This window comes from Myotis daubentonii, chromosome 3 (genome assembly GCF_963259705.1).
Source record: "Myotis daubentonii chromosome 3, mMyoDau2.1, whole genome shotgun sequence".
In the NCBI taxonomy this organism is placed as follows: domain Eukaryota; kingdom Metazoa; phylum Chordata; class Mammalia; order Chiroptera; family Vespertilionidae; genus Myotis; species Myotis daubentonii.
Window position 1 is genome coordinate 218,649,515 of NC_081842.1, and position 21,986 is coordinate 218,671,500.

The 21,986-nt window shown below is 64.9% G+C and overlaps 1 protein-coding gene across 6 annotated transcripts in view; it reads right to left on the reverse strand.

The window, feature by feature from the left end:
- The window catches only part of PRDM16 (PR/SET domain 16), a 275,561-nt gene that overhangs the window by 182,371 nt on the left and 71,204 nt on the right, over positions 1-21,986 (reverse strand). For 5 of the 6 annotated variants that reach the window (XM_059691517.1, XM_059691514.1, XM_059691513.1 and 2 more), the window contains exon 2: positions 5,270-5,616. The exons of the other annotated variant lie outside the window; for it this stretch is intronic. In XM_059691517.1, the coding sequence (XP_059547500.1) occupies positions 5,270-5,616 (347 nt within the window). The remainder of the gene's footprint in view (positions 1-5,269; positions 5,617-21,986) is intronic. 6 annotated transcript variants of the gene reach the window in all.

The window sequence follows — 21,986 nt, forward strand, 5'->3', positions numbered from 1 at the left end:
TCCACCCAAAACAGGCCCCCATCTTCTTCCGTTGTGAGACGCACGGCCTGCCCAGGAGCACCCCCACCGCGTTCCCCAGGGTGCACGGAGGTGGGCGGAGCTCCGACTGCTCCTCCCGAGCCCAGGCCTCTCTCCAGGCCCGTGTCCCCGACAGGAACTTAGCCTGAAGTCCCAGGAGTGTCCCGGAATCGGGAGTGCGGGCTGCGGAGCTTTCTCCTGTGGCGTCCCCTGCCCTGGCCTCGCGGGGTGTCCTGCAGCCCCAGGCCCAGGGGTGCAGGGTGGGCCTGGTCCTCCCTATCACCTCCCATCGGCCCCGGGACTCTGGGGGAGCCGGCCGGGGGGGTCACGTGGTCAGAGCATTGGAGCATCGAGCAGACCACGGCCTCGGGGCTGTGTCCCCCTTGACCTTGGAGCCTCCCACAGGCCTGGCCCAGACGCAGCCTGTTTGCTGGCTGAACAGCAAACACGAGTGTTAATACTCAGAGCTAAGGCCTCAGGGTGAGGCGACGCACCGAGTGAGTGGCTCGGAGGATGGAGGAGCCCCTTCACGCTGACATGTCCACCGGCCCCTGAAGCAGAGGCAGAGGTGCTGAGGCACCAGTCACAGCCCAGGCCCAGCGACGCTCTCGGCACCTGCCACCGCCGGCCTCGCTTTCTGGGGAGATAGGCACCCAACCAAGAGACAAGCCGGGCACAGGCAGGAGCGGGGTGGACTCACCCCTGCGGGCTCCCCGGGGCCGGGCATGGCACTCCCCACCCGCCAGGCCCCACAGCAGGGGGCGAGAGAGGAGGGTGTCACAGCTGCAGGGCCCAGCCCGGGGCAGGTGGCCGAGGAGCCCACTGCCACAGCCCTCCCTCTGGGCTGTCACTCACAGCCATCTCTTAATTAGCAAAGTAAACAGCACGATGATAAATGTCATCATTTACTCAACAGATGATCAAATCATTGTTTCTCAGACCCCAGGGCAATGAAATGCAATCAGGGCGTGATTTATTCGGGCCGGGTGTGTGGCGGCCACGGCGGCAGGCAGGCAGCCCATGGGGGTGGGGGGGCAGTGTTTAGGCATCACCCGGGCTTGGGGACAGGCTACCTCTCTGTGATGGAGCCCAGGGCCATCTCCACTCACCCCAACTCCCATCTGTCCCCACGGACGTGCCTGGCCATGCCGGGAGCCGGTCCATCCTTGCTGTTTCAAGGGACCTGGCATATATGGCATATATGCTCACCTTCTTGGCGCTGTGTTTTAACCAAGGTCACCTCTCCGAGAAAGGTTGAATCCCCAGGTAGGGATTTTCCCCTGAAGTTAGGGAGGGAATAAAACCCCTCAACTAAGTGCCAGGCGGGTAATTAATCCCTTTAACTACGAACAATCATGCTTAAACTACATAATCTTTTCTCCCTGGAATGGAGATAAGAAACGCCCTAACCTTTGTAATAGAGATTGATAGGATTGAATCAACTGGTATAAATACAGTTGTAACAAGACAGAAACACTCAGAACTTACAACACAGAATTCAGAAGACAGAACCTACACAGAGCCTGGAGACAGAAGAACTTCGCTGGAGAGAACATGGCAAAAGATCCTGGACTGAACCTGACTATAGAACATGGCAAGAGAACCTGACTAGAACCTGGTGACTGGACCTGGCTGGAGAACCTGCAGAACCTGGCTGGAGATCCTAACCAGAACTTGGCTGGAGATCCTGGCTAGGCTGCTGATCAACTGAACGCTGTCTCCGTGTCATTCCTTCTTCGCCGACTCCGTCCACGCCTTTGGGAACCCCTGGACCTGCTGGGGTTGGACCCCGGCATGGCCAGGCCGGGGTGCGGGGCAGATACACCTGACCTGGGGTGTGTCTCCTTCCAAAATGGCAGGAATCACCCGGCCGGCGTGGCTCAGTGGTTGAGCATCGACTATGAACCAGGAGGTCAGCGTTTGATTCCCGGTCAGGGCACAGGCCCGGGTTGCAGGCTCGATCCCCAGTGTGGGTCGTGCAGGAGGCATCCAATCCATGACTCTCTCTCATCATGGATGTTTCTCTCTCTCTCCCTCTCCCTTCCTCTCTGAAATCAATAAAAATATATTTTTAAAAAATGACAGGAATCTCCAGGTGTCCTCCGAGCACCCAGGAGACGGGAGGTCTACAACACATGTGGGAGGAGGGGTTCACCTGCCCGGCCGAACCCCTCGTTCCCATTTTGCTGAAGAAAAACTCCTGCATGAAACCTTGACCCTGAAGGTCGTAGGTCACCCATGTCGGTCCCAGGGAGAGACGCGTGTCCTGCCGGAGTGTGAGGGACCCCGGGACCGGGCGTGGCCAGACCGCCTGTCAGCCACATGAAGACGAAAGGAAAGGGGCCTTGGATTCGATTCCAATGGAACGTCCAGGAAAACAATGTTAGTCTCAGGGTCTAAAGAAAACGGTTTCCAGGGCGCCCCGGAATGAGGGGAAGCGCAATCCATCTGACCGTGGCTCTCACTCAGGCCTGGTGACACCTTCCGTGCCTGTGGGGGGACCCCGCTGTGTGCCCGACTCCCAGGCCCAGCGGACAGGGAATCCCCCTGCCAGCGTGGACCCTGCCCCCCAGGAGCCCACGCCGACACAGTTCCCTCCTCGGGCGTCTTTTGTCCTCTTTGCTAAGGTGTCCCCACCTCTTCTCTCTCAGCGAACGAATGGCATGGAGACCATGTAGAGTAGACGGTGTAAGATCAGACCACCCTGACTTACAAAACAATGACCAGCTTGAGGCTGAGCCACGGCACAGACACAATCGGGGGCTGTGGTGGGATCGTGGCCTCCGGGCGCTGTCCCCGGGACCTGCTCCGAGGTCCTGGGCCCGCCCCGCCTCACCTGCTCACCTGCCTCTCATGCGCTAACCGCTGTCTAATTAGCTTTTTTTCTCTTTTTTTAATCCTCACCCGAGGATATTTTTCCATTGATTTTTTTGAGAGAGGGGAAGAGAGAGGGAAAGACAGAGAGAAATAGTGATATGAGAGAAACACATGGATTGGTTGCCTCCTGCATGAGCCCCAACGGGGGAGGAGCCTGCAGCCGATATGTGTCCTTGACAGGAATCGAACCCAGGACCCTTCAGTCCGCAGGCCAATGATCTATCCACTGAGCCACAGCCGGTAGGGCGTGTCCAGTTACCTTCCCATCGCACTGTCCGCGGAGCCGGGCTCCCCGCGGGCCCAGGGAGAGCGTCTTGCGGAGGACGGAGCGGACAGGCCCTGGGTCAGGCCACTGGATTTACGTTGGGGCGTGGGGATCCCAGAAAGATCCAGACTGTGGAGCCGGCTTTTCCGCTCCGATCTGGGGCCTCCCGGTGCCCACCCGGGTGCGACCAGGGACCACTCCTCTGCTTCTGGGATGGGGCACCTGAGAGTCGCCGCTCTCCCGAGCTGCCCATCCTACTCGGAAGGCGCGAGAACCAAGCGAGACGCAATGACCCCGGCGAGGGAGCTGCGGGAAACCCCACGAGGCTGCTGATGGCGGCGTCCTGCCCCAAGGCCCACACGGCGGCCCTGAGCTAGAAGGCAGCCTCGGCCTCCTGGTCGGCTTCAGGGGAAAGTGGGGTCGCCCTGAGTTTTGGGGACACCTGCACCCACCCCCTGTCCCTCGATTCTGGGGAGGCGGTGGCTTCCGCAGGCTCCCAAATGCAACAGGGACGCAGACAGCTGCCGACGCGCTCGCTGGAGCCACGAAGACCCAAGACGGATCCCGAGCAGGTAGTCGGTGTCCAGCTCGCAACAGCCAGAGGAGCCCGCACCCGCGCCCTGAGTGCCCCGTGCGGCGCCCCGGGGGCGTGGGCAGGGCGAACACTTCCCGAGCTGCTGGCACGAAAGGCAGCGAAAGGCAGCTGGCGGGTCACGACCGGACAAGCCCACTGCGAGGCGGGAGGCGCCGCGGGGACAGCGTTCCCTCACGTTCGCCGAGAATAAATAATATCGCAAAGTCAACAGCCCGGACCGATAACAGGGCGGCCGGACCAGGCCGGGCACCCAGCAAGCAGCCACGACATGACATGGCCGTTTCCTTAAAAAAGAGCCAACAGGAGCCTGTGGCGGAGCCGAACGAACAAACGCCTCCAGGTCGCCAACGCGCTGCCTGAGCGGTGCGTGCTCCCCACAGCGGCCAGAGCCACCGGCTCCCGAGGTAGCCCAGGCCCCCTGCGCCTGTCCCCCAGCACCGTCATCACTCTCCCCGCAGTGGGCGGGATGCAGGGGGGGCGGGGGGGTGGACAGGCAGGGCCTGCCAAATGCCACTCGCAGCCCAAACCACACGCCTGTCCCTGTTGGAGCTGCTACCCTGGCTCCGAGGGGACGTCCCAGGAGCCACGAAAGAACACAGGGTGGGCGCAGGGGAGGCGCCCGGGGGGTGGGCTCAGGAGCCGCCAATGAGCTGGGAAGAGGGTGCCTGAGCAGCGCTGTCTCTGGGGAGAGCCTGGGGCCAGATGGGCCAGGTTAGAAGCTGCAAAGCCTCATGGGAGGGCGGGGAAGGGGCAGGGCCACTCGGTCCCACCTTCCGGAGAGTCCCAGCCATGGCGCCCTCCTGCCAGACCTGACCCGGCCCAAGAGCCTGGCGGCACCTGCGTTTCCCCAGCAGGGTCCCCGACCCGTGAGACCAGCGAAGCCCGAGATGGGGCCCAGGGCCCTTGGTGGCCGGAGCAAGGCACCCCAAGGGAGGGACGCCTCAGGGGCGTCAGCAGCCTCACCTGGTGCCTCCACCCTCCTGACCACTGGGGTTCAGGACCATCGAGGCAGACCTCGGCTGTTGGGCTAAGCTGCCGACTCCCCTACGGCAGGATGAGAGTGTGCACCCCACTAATATGAGAAGCGGGGGCTCCTCTCAGGGAGCCGGGGGGTGGGGGCCGGGGGCTGCGGGTGGATGTGCACGGGACAGCGCGGCCGCGGGCGCGTCCTGGGAGCGGCCCCATGTGCAGGAGGCTCCCCGGAGTGGAGATGTCCCGGGACACCCCATTCCTCTCCACGCCCCCCAGCTCGCAGCCTTAGCACTCAGACCAGACAGGCAGCTCGGGCGGTTTAAGACATGAGCTCATTAAAGACACATTTCCGGGCCGGGGCGGGCGGCCGGTGGGGCTGCCGGTCCGGGGCCTCGATGCTTTGGGAGTCGCGTCATGCGAGCCACGGGATAAAATAGGCCTGGGAACCGTGACCGTCGGACGCTCCCCGCCGCCCTCCCGCCGGCCTCGGGGCTTATAAATAGATGGAGCCCGAGATAAACGCCGCGATCCATCACACTCACCTCCCAGCCGAAGTCCTCCCTCAGCGCGGCCCGGGGCGCCGCCAGGCAGGGGCCCACGCGCTCCCCAACCTCCAGCCGCTTCTTGGCCCAGATGCCCAGGCCGGCGCCCGGGATGGAGGACTCTCGCAGCTCGAAGTCGGGGGGGATGGGGATGTCGTCGGGGATGTAGACGGGGGCCTCGTAGGGCGAGCCCTCCTTGGGGGTGAAGTCCTCGCTGGTGGGGAAGGGGGACGCCGGCCCCATGGGGATGGGGGACATGATGCTGTCCTCCGTCTCATCCTCCGCACTCTCTCCCGCCAGCAGGTCCGGGTCCGGCTCGTACATACTATTTACAATGTCACCGTCACCTGAGGGAAAGAGCACAGCGTCAGGCCGGGTGGCACCCCCTCCCCCGGGCGCGAGGCTCGGGACCCCCCGGGACTGGGACGGATAGGAACCCCGGGCACCCAGGCACCCCCTGCCCAGGACACGTCGCCTCTGCCCCTCCCGACCCAGCAGCCCACATCCCCATGAACGGGGCTAGGATGTCCGCTCCCGCCCCCCAGGCTCCCTCCGGAACCAGCGTTCCCCACGCCTCCCGTGGGGACGTGTGGGAGAGCGGGGACAGGAGAACCCACAGGCCACAAGCTTGGGGGGCGTCGTCACACAGGGACCAGCCTGCGGCTAGTGGTGCACCCACATCCCAGAGCCACCCAGTGTGTCTGCAGCCTGAATGGAGGCTGCCCGAGTTCCCGGGAGGACTCAGGATTTGGGCTCCTGGGGCCTGTACCCCACACCTGGGCCTCTCTGGGCAGCTGGTGGGCAGCGGCCCCGGTTCCTGACCGGCTCCTGGCAGGTGAGGGCGGCAGCTGACGGCACCGCATGGGACCCGTGGGCTGAGGCCCAGGGCCGAGCCGAGGGCGGGAAGGTCCTCTCTTCCGGGCTCCTCCTGAGACGCTGGGTGCCAGGACAGTGCCCCTGGCATAGCCCAGGCCCGAGGGGGCGGTAACACACGGGCTGGGGAGCGAGCAGGCGGCGGGGGTGGGGGGCGCGGCACAGCCGGGAGAGGCTCACGCAGGCATCACCCCCAAGAGCTGAAAAGACAGGTGAGCGTTCACAGCGCGCTCGTGACCCACACCCCCCGAGGCGGGCACACCTGGGCCCATCAGCGGCGAGCGCTGAGGAGCGGCCCGTCCACAGGTGAAGGCTCAGCTGGGAGGAGGCCCGCCACTGCCTGGCTGAGCGAGAAGGCGACCCGAAAGGCCACACACGCCGCGCGGGGCTCCCTTCTATGGGATTCCCAGACCCCGCAGCCCCCGCGACGGCGAGTGCATGGCGTGGCGTGTCCTCCGGGGAAGGAATGTCTGGACTGGACAGAGGTGCTGGTGGCACCACCCGCATCCCCATGAACGGCACTAGGACGTCATTTGCGAATGCGCTAAACGTCACTGAACCGTTCACTCAAAATGGCCAGTCTCGGTGTGATGTGAACTTCACAGCTGGAGGTCTTAGAAGTCAGAGGGGGTGGGGGGCGGGGGGAGGAGCGGAGGTGCAGCGAGGACACCTGCCCGGCCCGAGCTGCTGACCTCTGTCCACATGCTCCGCCCTCTGCAAACCTGTGAAGGTGACCCGGCCGCTGTGGTCACCTCGGCCCTCGGCCCTCCCTGCTCCCTGCCTGCCGTGGCCGGCGAGGCCGAGGTCTCCATGGCGACGGGACTTCTAAGTACAAGAAAAGTGACTCCGGCCTCTCGCGCCAGGAGCAGGCAGATCTGGTGCAGGACAAACAAGAGGTTTTCTTTGCGGAGAAACGAGTCTCAAGGAGAAAGCGTCGCGAGGGGTCACCTAGTCACTTATCTCCTTCGCGGAGGCGACGGTTCTGTCCGCCATTGGCTGGCAGGGTCCCCTCCAGCGAACAGCAGTGAGCCCCCCAACCCTGAGCACCCCAGTGGCTTAGGTTTGAAAGGCACCCCCTCCCCCTACCCTGCCCCCCGTGGAGGCAGGTTGCAAGGGGGCAATTAAGGTGCCACTTCGTTCCTGGGAACCACAGAGCTCACCCCGGGCCCCACGCAAGTCCCCACTCCTGGGGGGGGGGCGTTTCCTCCAGACAACGAGGGGCCAGCCAGGCGGCACGCGGGCCCCTGCACTGTGTCCCCCGCACGCAGGGGTATCTCGGGGCTCTTTTTTTGGCGGGGGTGTTATTTTCTTTTTTAAAAAATATTTGTTTATTGATGTCAGAGAGGAAGGGAGAGGGAGAGGGAGAGAGAAACATCAATGATGAGAGAGAGACTCATGGATCCGCTGCCTCCTGCACGCCCCACACTGGGGATCGAGCCCGCAGCCCGGGCCTGTGCCCTGACCGGACTCGAACCCCGACCTCCTGGTTCCTAGGCCGACGCTCACCCACTGAGCCAGCCGGCCTGGCCCTTTACAGTTTCTGTGTGAATTCTACTTCCCCAAACACCTCGCCTGCTGGCGGGTAACCGAGCTTAGAAGCCTGTTGAACCTGCCGGCCACACAGACAGGAGCGCGGGGCCGGGCGTGTTTCCTGCTGATTGAAGGCGGCTGCGGGGCCTCCGCCCCCCCCCCCGCCCCCCGCGGGCACGGGGTTAAGTGCTGCCCGAGGCACCAGGAGAGCCCGTCTCCTCTGTTCCGCTCCCAGCGCCCTCCCTCACCCCTCAGCGTGGAGGCAGGTGGCCTGGTTACTGCGCAGAAGCATCTGGAGAAAATGAGGTGTCAAGAGCCGTCCTCGGCCCGAGGCCGGATCCAGAGGCCATCCTTCCCCGGCCCTGCGCTCCGGCCAGGGACACAGCGGCGGCCGCCTGGGCGGACCCCTCTGCCCTCTGCCCTCTGCCCTGGGCTGGACGTGCATCCCCTGGACCGGCCACCCTGGCTCCTGACGCTGGCCCGTGTCCAGTGGCTCCCTCTCCGAGGCCGGGACACAGGGCCAGGAACACGAGCGTTTTATGACGTGGGAACAGCTGGGCGATGTGTTGGCTACTGTGCGGGGCCCACCGTCCCTCAGCGTTCTTTAGGGAGACCTGCCAGGACATAAAAGCCGGGGTTGGGGGGTGTATGGCTGCAGCGTGTGTGAGTGTGTGGGTGCCTGTGCGTCTGTGAGGAGCGTGAGGGGAGGCGATGGGTCCAGCCAGCCCCCTGCCTCCCTTGGGGGGAGGTGTGGCTGAACTCTGCCTGGGACCCCGGGAAGAAGGGAGGGGAAAGCCCGCCTGTGGTGGATACGGACCCACAGGGCACAGCTGAACGCGCCTGGCGCAGGTCACAGCCCCAGGTCAGACGGAGGATATTGTATCAACATCCTCCATAGCGTCCTTGTCCATTGGACCCTTGTCAGCACCGGGAGGGGCCGGGAGCTCCGTGAACTCTTAGCATCGGAAACCGGGCCACGGGCACAGGGTCTCGCCCTCTCGCGGGCCTGCGGCGGCGTGCGAGCCTGCAATGACCTCGGTGACAGTTCGGATGAAAGAGCACCTGCTTGAAGAGCCAGGTCTGTGCTGCTCAGCTCTGAGCAGAAGGAGAACACTACTTACTCTCGCCGTCCCAGAGGCCCCGCCCCTTGGCCCGGTCTCCCCCGCCCCCAGCCCACCCCCCATCCCGATCCTGCGGGCAGGAAATCACCTCGGCAACCACCTCAGGACCGTCACTTCAACACCCTCAAGGGCGGTGGTGCCAGGCAGGGCTGGGATGGCAGAGGCCACCAAGGTGCCCTGTGCCCAGCCAGGGAGTGAGCCCCCCCAAATCTGCACCTTCTCCCCCCTCTCTCTACAGCCCCTCTGACGATCATCTCAGGGTCAAAGGTCAAAAGCAAGTCGACCTCTGCTGATCCTTGGGGGGGACACTACTATTCCCTCAAGTGGGGAGAACAGGTCAGAGGCCATGGTGATCCCCCATGAGTGACCTTCTAGAAACAGCCTGTGGGCCCGCGGGGGCCCCGGCCCCGGTTTGCCGGAGGAGCTGGCGCGGCGAGGCCGGTTCGCAGCGAACTCCACCCAGGCCCTGCGAGGTCAGCCACCGCCCACCGCGCCGTCGCCCTCTCCCGGTGGAGGGATGCGCAGCCCCGCCCGCTGAGCACGGTGCCGGCCACACCCGCCCTGTGGCCGCTGCTCCCGGCGGCCGCCGGGGCCCACCCTGCACGCTGCACCGGCCCATGGGCTCATGGAGCCCCGAGGAGAAACTGTCCCTGCCCCCACGGGACCGGCTCCGAAAGTCCAGCCGCTTCCTCAGACCAGAGCTGCCGACGCCGCCTCCCACGCTCCTCCCTCGCGTCGTCAGTGACACCGACGCGGCCAGGCCGAGCTGACATCTCCTCCTGTGAACTGGGACCAGCACGGCCTCCCTGGGCGGTGACGGCAACACCATGGGTGCGGGTGATGCACAGGCCGGGGCTCAGCTGGCTCCTCACAGCCTGGCTCGTCAGGGCCACGCCAGCTCAGCCAGGCCCTTCTGGAAACTTCTAAAGCAGCGGTTCTCAACCTTCCTAATGCCGCGACCCTTTAATACAGCTCCTCATGTTGTGGTGACCCCCAATTTCATTGTTACACATTGAACATAATTAAAGCATAGTGATTCATCACAGAAACAATAAGTAATTATATATGTTTTCCGATGGTCTTAGACCCTGTGGGGTCGCGACCCACGGGTTGAGAACCGCTGATCTAAAGCAACCCCCATCCTGAGGCGGAGCAGCGGCCAGGAGCGCTCCCTGGGCATTCTCACCCGGTGGCCTCTGGGCCCAGTGGCCTCTGAGAATGAATGCAGCCCCTCTCAAAGGGGTGCTGGTTCCTTGTGGAGACCGGCCCGCTCTGCAAAGCTGCTCCCTCGGGTCCCACAGCGCGGGGCACAGGACGTACGGGGCACAGGACACACGGGACACAGGACGCGCGGGGCACAGGACGTACGGGGCACAGGACACACGGGACACAGGACGCGCGGGGCACAGGACGCACGGGGCACAGGACGCGCGGGGCACAGGACGCGCGGGGCACAGGACGCGCGGGGCACAGGACACGCGGGACACAGGACGCGCGGGGCACAGGACGCGCGGGGCACAGGACGCACGGGGCACAGGACGCGCGGGGCACAGGACGCGCGGGGCACAGGACGCGCGGGGCACAGGACACGCGGGACACAGGACGCACGGGGCACAGGACGCACGGGGCACAGGACGCGCGGGGCACAGGACGCGCGGGGCACAGGACGTACGGGGCACAGGACGCACGGGACACAGGACGCGCGGGACACAGGACGCGCGGGGCACAGGACGCGCGGGGCACAGGACGCGCGGGACACAGGACGCGCGGGGCACAGGACGCGCGGGACACAGGACGCGCGGGGCACAGGACGCGCGGGGCACAGGACGCGCGGGGCACAGGACGCGCGGGGCACAGGACGCACGGGGCACAGGGCGAGCGGGGCACAGGGCGCGCGGGGCTGGGGCCGAGCGGACACCTCTCCCGTCGAAGGGGTCAGACGGACACCGAGTGGCCCTGGCTGAACTTCCCCACGGAGCGGCAGGGGCTGAGGAACCAGGTGCGCAGAGGGGACAGTGCTGGTCTGAGCTGCCTGTGGAGACAGACCGCAGAGCATGGCGTCCAGCTGTGGGTCAGGCTGAGGAGCAGGAGCTCCGCCCCCAGAGGCGGCCCTAAGCCCTGGGCCACCGATGTCGCTGTGCCCGGGGCAGGCGCTGGAGGGCGCGCCCAGCGGGCTGCACTGGTCGGTGTCAGGAGCCAGGGACCAGCTGTGTCGGGTGTTTGGGGGACGGTTTGCCCCTCCAGCTCAGGGGTGCTCAGCGTGGGGTCCCCAGACCCATGGCATCCGTGTGCCCTGGCATGAGGAGACCCATTCTGCCGGCAGCTGCAGGCAAGCAGGCTATGCCCACCCGCACCCTCCGCCTGTGGCAGCTGCGGCTGCAGCTCTGGTCGGGGGGGAGAGGGGGTGCACAGCCCGCGTCAGAAATGCCGCATCGCAAGTGTGCACCTGGGAGAACAGGGGCGAACGTGAAGGGAACCAACCTCCTAAAACAGCCACAGGTCACCCTGGAGGTCCAGGCCGCTCCATCCACCCGACCCCCTCCATCCACCCTGACCCCCTCCATCCACCCCCAACCCCCTCCATCCACCCCTACCCCCTCCATCCACCCCCACCCCCTCCATCCCCCCAACCCCCTCCATCCACCCCTACCCCCTCCATCCACCCCGACCCTCTCCATCCACCCTGACCCCCTCCATCCACCCCCACCCCCTCCATCCACCCAGACCCGCCGCAAGGACCAGAGTCGACCACGCCCAGCAACCCCATCCGGTCGCCAAGGGAAACTGGCCTCGGTGTGTTTAAAGGACAATTCTCGGGTGAGGAAGCTCCCGGCCGAGCTCACAGTTCCGGTCCACCCCACAGCCGGGCACCTGGCCCCGCGGCCAGCAGAGGTTCCCCCGGAGGTTCCAGGGACTTCCGTGGGGCGGCGTTCCGGCCCCAGCCCTCTGCAGACTGGCCCCCAGAGGTGTCACTCAAGACCCCCTGAGCCGCCTGCTGTATTACAGGGTTTCTGTGGCTGAGGGGGACCCCAGCACCCCCCTTCCCTAGCATGGCTCCCAGGGAGAGGACCCTCATGACATCCGGGAAACAGAAGGTTCTATGTCCAGTGGAGCCACGTGGCCAGGCCTCTCCCATCTGTTTGCAGCTGAAACCTCCTCCTGAGGCCACCAGACGCAGCGGCCCACGGGCTCTGGGAGTGCCCCCACCCCACCCGGGCTCTGTGGGCCCCGGGCCTGACGTCCCCATCATATCAACTGGCCAACTCCAGGTTTTAATGCCGAGGGTCGAGCTAAAGGCCACCAGGCCCGTGGAAAGCAGTATTTGAAGGTACCACTCAGGTCAGGTCAGTGTATGAAAGGGACGTGGTGGCAGAGGTGAGGTGAGGTGGAGAACAGACAATCACTGCGACTGTGGGAAGCGAAGTCCCAGGGTGTCCATGGCCGTTCAATTCCAGAACCTGTGACTACGAAGGCGACTGTGTAACAATGGGTGGGCCTGGCCAGAATGCCACTTCTCTGTGCTGGGGCTCCAACCATCAGCACCGAGTCAGCTTGTCCACTGAGGGCTCAAGTTATGGATGAATGGATGGTGGGTGGATGGATGGATGGATGGATGGTGGGTGGATGGATGGTGGGTAGAGGGTGGATGGTAGGTGGATGGATGGATGGATGGATGGGGGATGGATGGTGGGTGGAGGGTGGGTGGGTAGGTGGATGGATGGATGGTGGGTAGAGGGTGGATGGTAGGTAGGTGGATGGATGGATGGATGGATGGATGGGGGATGGATGGATGGATAGTGGGTGGAGGGTGGGTGGGTAGGTGGATGGTGGCTGGGGGATGGATGGATGGATGGAGAGTGGGTGGATGAATGACGAACATTTGGATGGATGGATGGATGGATGGATGGACGGATGGACGGATGGATGGATGGACGGATGGAGATGGTGGGTGGGTGTGTGGGCGGAAGGATGGAAAAAGTTAAAGGCAGAAACTCTCACTTCCCATTCTTGACTTCCCTTCCCTGAGGGTAAGCCCCTTTCCCCCTTACCCCCCGGACTCTGGTTGATCTGGGGGGACGCTGGGCTTGCTTGGCCCAGTCCCCATCTCGGGAAGGAGCCTGTTCTCAGCTGCTCCTTTAGAGCTGCCTCCCTTCAGCCATGGAGTGGCCTGCCTGGCCCGCACTCCAGGGGTGCAGTGGGCGCGGCGGCGATTATGGGGTTCAGCTCAGGCCCAGCCCTCTGAGTGGGTGGCACTTCGCTTCCCCACCTTCTGACTATTCTTTTATCTCTGGAACCATACGGCGAGGAGTACTGGGTACTGGGCCCCGCAGAGACCCCCCCACGGCCCCCGAGCCCGTATGTCCCCCCGAGCTGTGACTATTAGGGACCATCTTGCCTGCGGCTCAGGGAGGGGGACGGGGCAGAGAGCAGCACGCAGTCAGGCTGGGCGCACGGAGGCCACTGGATAAGCAGTGACGTCAGAGGATTTCTAACGGGATTTCCATGCTGCTGCGTTCCTGCCGAGGGCAGCCAGGCAAGGGGGAGCCCGTCCCCGATGGGGGGCTCGTTGGGGCTGCACCAGCGTCCTGCAGACCCACCTCCCAAACCACTTGCTAGAAAGGGAGCCGGGAATCGGCGCTCCGTGTTGCCATTGTTCGTTTTCAATCGCCCACGGCAAACGTGGAGCCTCTCCCAGCGCGGACCTGCCTGAGAGACAAGCACAGAGGGTCCCCGCTCCAGGACCAGCCCCAAGAGGCGCCCACGGCGCTGGGGACCCGCCCACCGGAGCTGCCAGGGCTGCGCCACCCCAGGCCGCGCTCATTGCCATTCGCCCGCACGCAGCCTCGAGCTTCAGAGCCCTCGCCGAGCGCGGTTATGAACACGGCAGATGAATAGCTCTGAGAACAGACATTCCTGCAGATGTGCTAAATGCTAATAATAATCAATCGCCGTTTAGAATCCAGTCCACACCCGGGACCTGGCCCGCAGGGACCGGAGGCACAGAGCCCAGCTGCCCGGCCCACGGCGCTGAATGTCCCCGGGGCCGGGGGGCGGGGGGGGGGGCTGGGGGGGCACAGGGCTGGCCCCTGTCTCGCTAGCGGCCTGGCCCAGCCTCTCCTGCCAGGGCCCAGGTGTGCGGGCCTCCCCCACACAGAGGGAGCCCCTCCTTCCCCAACCCTGACAAGACGCACGTCTCCTGCACGGGCAGTGGCCTGTCCCGGCACGGAGCCGGCAGGAAAGGCTCGGGCATGAGGAAGTGAGGCCAGAACCACCCGCGGCCAGTCCGGGCCCAGAGCGGGCAGTGCGGGTCCTTCGCGCCCTGGGGCGGGTGCTCCCCTGGCCCCCAGGATGGCCGTGTGGGCTGAGCTGTGGCCCCCACACATGTTTTTCCTGAACCCTGGGTCCCGTGATGCGACCCGAGTTGGAGGCAGGGTGGCCGTCGAGGTTCGGTGGGTCGCTGGGGTGGACTAATTCAACACGACTGTCCTCACAGGAAGAGGAGACAGGCACAGAGGGGGACACGGCCACGGGTGACGGAGGCCGCGGGGAATAAATGTTTGATGCCCCCAGTGTATGGTACTTGGTTACAGCCGCCTGGGACAGATCCAGAGAGCCGGGCTGGAGGGCCCTGGCCCCCAGGGGTGCAGCCGGGGGGTCCTCACCGCTCACAGCCCCCTCCGGAAGCTCCCCACCTGCCCCCTCAGTTCTTAGTCTGCTCACAGCATCTCGAAGCAGGTCACCAGTCTACCCATTTCACAGATGCAGAAACTGATGCACAAATGGATGAAGGTTCCGGATGAGCCCTCTGCTGGGAGTGAAGCCTGAGCAGCAGCCCCTCAGAGCCTGGGACACCGGAACCCTGGGAATGAGTCGCCCGCTGCTCAGCCACGGCCAAGCTCAGCCACTCAAGGTCAGATCCACCTCCCGACAGACTGGCTGGGGCCTGGGGCAGGTTTCACCACATCCCTGCCCTCCCCGGCTCCCGCCTGCAGCTGGGCCCAGCTGCCACGGGGCTGCCCGCAGAGACCGCCCCAGAGCTCGCTGCCCCCACTCGCCCTCCCCGGCCCGGCCCCGTCCAGCGGGGCTGACACAGGGCCGGGGGCTGTGGCCGGCAGCCCAGACCACCTGGCCCCCCTTAAAGCGGCGCATTATTCTAAGACGGTTATTTATCGCGGTGCTCGGGGGACGCGTTCCTATTTCAGGCCCGTCCCATTTCCTCATGCTTCCATCGCCCCAGGCGGGCGATGCCGCTGCAGTTTTGATCAAGGCTTGTTCCTGGTGAAAAGCCTCTTTGTTTCGGAGATGGGATTGGCCTTTCCCCCTCCTCACTCCTCGGTTAATACACCACTTCCCCAGCCCCGGGGGCAGCGCGGTGGCCGCCGATTGCTCAAATCTCACTGTTTTTCTTCTAAATCACGGCCGACCCCCCCCCCCACACACACACCCTTTCCCCGTCCGTGTTGCACGCTGTGTGCGCTGTGGCCGAGCGGGGTGTCCTCGGGCCCCTCCACCTCCTCCTCTGCGGATGCACCAGAGGGGCCGCCCCCACCCCAATCCACCCGACCCCACCCCCAATGTTAGAGGAGGCTGCTCCAGGCACCAGTCCATCACCTCACATCCGGCAGCTCACAATTTTTTTAAAAATTGGAGGTGCCCAGCTGGCATGGCTCAGTGGTTGAGCATCGACCTAGGAACCAGGAGGTCAGGGCACAGGCCCGGGTTGCGGGCTCCATCCCCAGTGGGGGGCGTGTAGGAGGCAGCCGATCCATGATTCTCTCTCATCATTGATGTTTCTGTCTCTCTCTCCCTCTGCCTTCCTCTCTGAAATAAAAATAAGATAAAAATTATAAAGAAAATGGTGGTTAAAAAAAACAACACAGAATGCAGCGTCTTCACCATTGTCTGTGCAGCTCCGTGGCCTTAAACGCAGTCACACTGTCACGCAGCCGTCACCACCGTCGTCTCTAGAACTTTCCATCTTCCCGAGCTGGACCTCTGTCCCCACTGACCACGCCCCCCGCCCCGCCCCCGCCCGGGCACCAGCATCCGCTGTGTGCGTGGGTCTGACTCCTCCGGGGCCTCATCCGAGCGGCATCCCGGCGCCCAACCTGCCACGTCCGCTTCATTCCACTCGCACGTCCCCAGTGCCAACCACGTCGGAGCAGGTGTCAGCGCCCTTCCTTCTCAGGGCTGAGCGGTGCTCCACCCCCTGATGCCACACAGTGCCCCCCGCCCCCCGACACTGGGCTGTGCCCACCTTCTCGCTGTGGAGACGGCTGTTCTGAACGTGGGGGCGCAGGCGTCTGGCTGAGCCCACAGTGTGCTGTGAGCATCCCCGAAACCCACCGACGGGGTCTCCCGGGCTGCTGCACCGAGTGAAACTAGGCCGCGTCCTCGGCGGGTCCTCACCATCTCACCCACCGACTCTCAGGCCCTACAGGCCCAGCGGGCTCTCCTTCTGGTTCCCACACAGACACTCTCTGGAGCCCGGCCCCCCCACCCCCCGCCCTGTAAAAACGGGGTGTATCCCACCTGGGACAGTTGGGAGGTTCAAGGCCACAGGCCGCTGCATGTGGGACCCTGTTCCTGGCACTGTCATTGCAGGACCGCCAGGCGCCCCCACACCGCTGGCCGGCAGCGCTCACGCCCCATCCCCATTAAGCACCCCTGGCACCCACGTGCCCAGTGCACCCTGGGAACAAGGAGGACCCTGTCCCGCTGGAGGCGAGCGCCTAGCAGACGGGACGGAGGCCCTGCAGGAGCCCCAGGGACGGGCGTCGGGCCCCAGGGCTGGGCACGGCCCTGAGCGGCTGGGTTTTCTGAGGCTCCGTCTACGCGGGGCAGCGGGCGGCTTTGCTGGTGCCGGGCCTCAGAGGAGGAAGGGAGGGGGAACCAGAGGGATGCGGCTCACACAGGCCAGGGGCACGGCCACTCAGCATGTGGCCGGGTGGGTGTGGGGAAGGGACCCCGACACCCACAAACACCCTGTTTCTGCAAACCCAGAGGCTTAAGTGGGGTGCGGAGGGAGGGGCCGAGGTGCGACAGTCACCTGCCCCGACAGCCATGCCTGTTGCTATGGGCCGCCCGGGACGCAGAGAGTTTGGGGGACGAGGCTGAGGCCCCAGGGAGGCTGGCCAGGGCGGCCCCAGGAGCTGCCCCACCTGGGGGCACAGTGTCGGGGACAAGAAGGCTGGGCTGGCTCCGCCGGCTCCCCATGCCCTCTGGGCGGCACTTGGAGGAGGAACGGGTTAACGCCCATGACCACCGACTACTTACACAGCGTTTATCTCTTCAGCCCCCACACCTGGGGCCGGCCGCTGCCGTTCCAGGCCGAGCAAGTCACACAGTTAACAAATATGGCCCCAAAATAAAAGCGTCAGGAGGAAGAAAGCAGACCATGTGCCCTCACCCGACGAGAAAGCTGGGCTCCCGGGGCCTGGGGCTGGGCGCCGGGTGAGTGGCGAGGGGAGAAAGGCCCCGGGACCCATGGCCAGGGGTGGGAGGTGGAGCCTTGGACCTCCGGCTGCGCGGCCGCTGGGCACACAGAGCAGGCTTTGCGCTCTGAGGCGCTGGCTTCGCGGAACGACACCTGGACGTTGGCACCGGGGGCGGCAGAGGAGGCGGCGTGGCCATTGCCTCGGGGCCTGGGGACGGGGCAGCTGGTGGTGGAGCAAGTCCGCTGCCCCCTTCCCTCTCCCTGGACGCCGGCTGGCCCCCTGCCCGGCCGTGGCCCTGGCCCCCAACCAAAGCGGGGCTGGGGTGGCACAGCTGAGCCCTCTGCAGCCGGGATGGGGGCTCCGGTCGCCCAGGTGCCCGGGACAGGCGTGCCTTGGGCGCCGGGAAGACCCTCCCGCTGCCGCCCAGGCACCTGCTCCCATGCCCCTGCTGTCCCCCTGCGTGTTGCCCAGACGATAGGCCTGCAGACAGGAGAGATGAGAGAAAACTGGGTGCCCCCCCCAATCCTCTGGGCCAGACGCCCAGAGACAGCCTCACCCTGCAGACACAGGGCTGTCCACCCCACCTCAGCGCAGCCCCCAGCTGCGGCCACAGCAGCCAACGCGCCCTGGCCCCCGGGCCGCCACTGCCCTAATAAAGACGTTTATAGTTTTAAGCATCAAATAAAGAGCTTGACCGGCCGGCTCCCTCCCTGCTCAGCTGCCGCAGCTCCATTTAGCAGGCCAGTGGCGAGAAAAGAGAGAAAGGGAGGAAAAAAATTCATTAATTTTTATTAACAGGGAGAGCCATTTGTTCCCTGTGACAATATTTGACTTGTCGAAATGATTTTCACCTCTGCCATGAGGTGGGCGCTCCTCACATACATCACCCGATTACTCGGAGCGGGCCGGCCGCAGTCATTAGGCAGTGAATTAACGACAATCCCCAGCGCTATTAATCACCCTGACAAAGGCGTTAGCTCGCTGACCCGAGCGCCGGCCCGGCCCGGCAGCCAGAGGGGAGGCCCGCGGCTGGGCTCCGAAGGCGCCAGGGGCTGGAGCGGCCGCCCGGCCTCCCCTTCCTGCCCCAATCCTGAGCCTGGCCGGAGGGTGGGCGGTGGGCGCCGGGCTCGCTGGCTTCCTCCTCGGCTGTTTGAGACACTGTCTTCGGCGATGTGGCGGCCAACATCCAGGGCTCCCAGGAGGTTCACGCCAATACCTGTCTTTATTCCCAAGACACAACCCCAGAGCGAGGCCCACTATTGCCCCATTTTATGGATCAGGAAACTGAGGCACGAAGACGCCAGGATCTGCGGCAGGTTGTGACCTGGGAAGGGGCAGTGCCGGGGCGGAAAGAGCTGCCCGGCTGTGCTGCGGCGCTGAGCCCATGCCCGGACCCCGCGCCAATGTCTCCCACCCTGACTCCCAGAACACGGCTCCTGATCCACTTCACAACAGTACAGTTGGCCCCTGAACAGCATGGTTTGAGCTGCAAGGGTCCACTCACAGGCAGAGATTTTTTAATAAATCGACAGGGCCAGTGTTCGGCAAACTCATTCGTCAACAGAGCCAAATATCAACAGTACGATTGAAATTTCTTTTGAGAGCCAAATTTTTTAAACTTAAACTATCTAGGTAGGCACATTGTAATTAACTTAATTAGGGTACTCCTAAGCTGGCCTTTGCTAAAAACGTCCTTAATCTGATTGAGGTACGTTCGCTGAGGTCGACCCCTTCCAACTCTCCCATCCACACTCAACTCGTGCATGAATCGCGTGCGCCTCCCCCGCGCTGCATATCCCGCGGCCCACGGCCCGCCTGCGCCGCTCCTCCCGTCGCCCGACCGACCGACACCCCCCACTTCTTCTAACGTCCCTTCTTCAAAATAGACTCGCCCAGGCCGAAAACCGACTTCTGCGCACGGGCCACGAAGTTTCAATCGCACTGCACGGGCGCGCCCGCACATGGTATTTTGTGGAAGAGCCACACTCAAGGGGCCAAAGAGCCGCATGTGGCTTGAGAGCCGTGGTTTGCCGACCCTTGGACTGGGCAATTTCCTCACCACACCACTGGGCCACGCCACTTACGCGGGGCACGCGCGGCCGGCCCGCGGCTTCCTCGCTGTCAGTGCAGGAGCCGCCAAGCCCGCGAGTAGATCCGAGCGTCTTCTCCCGCGAGCTTCCCATCCGTGGCGCCCGGTGTGGGTGACGCTGCAACACCCACAGGGCTGTGCGTCCGAGACGATGCTGACAAGGTGCCCACCGGCCGCTCACCTGTGAACAGACTCCGTGAACCTGCGGCGTCGTTACTGCAAATGCGTTCTCTCTCGCGGCTTCCGGAATAACGCGGTCTCTCCTCCGCTGGCTTTATTGTCAGAACGTAACACAGGCTCATGCCCAGGGCGTGCGGGCCGCTGTCCTTGTCGCGGGCAAGGCTTCCGGTCCCCAGGAGGCTGTCGGGGTTCAGTTTTGGGGGAGACAAAAGTTCTACACGGACTTTCGGTTTCACAGGCTCGGCACCCCTGACCCCGCCGGGTTTAAGGGTCAGCTGTACTTTCCCATCGAGTGTGTGCGGCCGAGTGAGGCTGAAGGCGGATCTTAGAACGCGGACTTTCGCGGAGCTGACTTCTTCCCGGGTCCTGGGGTCACAGGGGTTTTGCTGGTAAAAATCAGCAGAAAATTCTGTCCTGACGCGACGTCCCCGCTCAGCACCAGGGACCCTGGGGCCCGGAGAGGAACGTGCCCAAAGGAAGGGCCGGAGCAGGTGGGGCCGGAGCCCCGTCCGCCGGACACAGCGACGTGCCGGGGTTCCCTTCCGACCAGGACAGATGGCCTCTGGGCCTGCAGATCCAGGGGCAGCGGCCTCACCTTCCCCCACCTGGTCCCGTTCCAGGTCCGAGATCCCAAGAGGCCGCCGCTGGGCGGGGAGGCGGGCCACACCGGGCTCTGCGCTGCTGGACGCCAGGCCGGCCCACGGAGCTTCTCGGAGCCACGGCCTTCCTGCGAGGCGTGGCAGGGCCCCTCTTCCGGGCCTGGCGGGTCCGTGGCGGGTCCGTCTGCAGATCCGAGCAGGGCCAGCAGGGGCCCCTCCCCCCTCGTTCCCCGACACCACGCCCACCATTTTGTGCACATGAATCCAATTAATCATCTTTACATTTTAAGCCAATTTCCCCCATTAGCCTGGTCCACACCCGAGTTTCCGAGGAGGAGGGCGGGGGAGGACTCCTCGTGTTTATGCCTCAGCACGCTCCCTAGTTCTCCTCATTAGCGACTAAGTCACACGCCCCCACGACCTGCCCACCTGTTCCTCTCCCCTCGGCTGCTGCGAGTCGGAAATCACCAAATAACCGCGCACTCACGCGTGGGTTCCCGTGGCAGACGGGGGCGTAGAGGCGCGGTCCAGGCCTCCCTCCGTCAGGCTCAGCGCTGCTGATGGCCGGCCGGCTGCGGACAGGCGTCTTCAGTCCACGCGCACCAAGGGGGCTGGAGGCTCCCCTGCAGGACGGGGCCTGGGCTCTTCTGAGCCTCCCTCCTCTGCCTCTCCCGTTACAGCCTCAGCCCAGCACCTCCCAGGGTCCGGCTGGAGGCGGTCTCGTGGGGTGGTCTCGCGTGGATGCAGTCTCGTGTGGGGGGCGGTCTCGTGGGGGGCGGTCTCATGGGGGGGCGGTCTCGCCTGGTGCAGCCCTGGGAGCCCCTCCGAGGTGGGGCCCGGGAGAGGCGTGGAGGCCAGTGTCGAACCGCGTTCCACCACGTCCTGCTGTGTGTTCTTGGGCAAGTGCCTGCGGTCTGCGCCCCGCGGCGCCTGCTTCTTAGGGCGCGTGAGGATGACGTGAGCGAACACCACGCACACACTCAGCACCCACACCTGTCGGCCGATGGTCCCACTTCACAGACGCACCCGGTCACTGAGGCCCGGGGCACCTCCAGGTCTGTCCCCGCCCGAGGGCCGGCAGGGGCTCCGGTCAGGGCCCGGCCATGAGCAGGGCCTCCGGTTCCTGGCGAAATGCAGGGGCGCTCACCCCCAGGCGCGGTCTCTTCACGGCGAAGGCCCCGGGCCGCCGGGGAACAGGCCCCAAGGCCGTCTCCCCGCGGAGGCCCCATCTGGCCGAGCCCAGCGGCTGGTGGGCGGCGGGCACCTGGCAGCGCTTCTGAACCAGCCCCACCTGCTCAGGCTGGACGCTCCTCCGCGGGTCCGAGCCCGTCCTCAGGCCAGGCCTGCGCTGCTCCCCGAGGCCCGGGCCCCCCTCTCCTCCTGGGACTCTCACAGGGAGCTCCAGGGCCCCCCAGCCCTCAGCCGGCCTCGGCCCCTGGCGTGACCCCGCGGCCCTGCAAAGTCACCTCCGTGTGGGTCTGCCCGGGAGCCGGCGGCTCCTAGGAGCCCTCCAGGGACCTCGAGACTCGCCCTCCTCAATTAGCTTTTCTCCGCGGGCAGGGCTGGGGCTGCGGCGTGGAAATCCACCATTTCCTGGCAGTTAATGAATTTCAGGCCGACGGACGGACGGAAGGCAAGGTCAGGGTCAGACACAGAAAGGCCGGGCTGCAGCCCCCGCCCCCCGGAAGCCCCTCTCCCAGGCACTTCTCAGCCCGCATTTTGCCAGCGTCAACCACACGTGTGATGTGGCCACAGGAAAGGAGGCCAGATCCCCATCCCCGACCAGGTGAGCCCATCCCTGAGCCCAGGTGAGCCCATCCCTGAGCCCAGGTGAGCCCATCCCTGAGCCCCAGGGGGGCCCCATCCCTGAGCCCAGGTGACCCCATC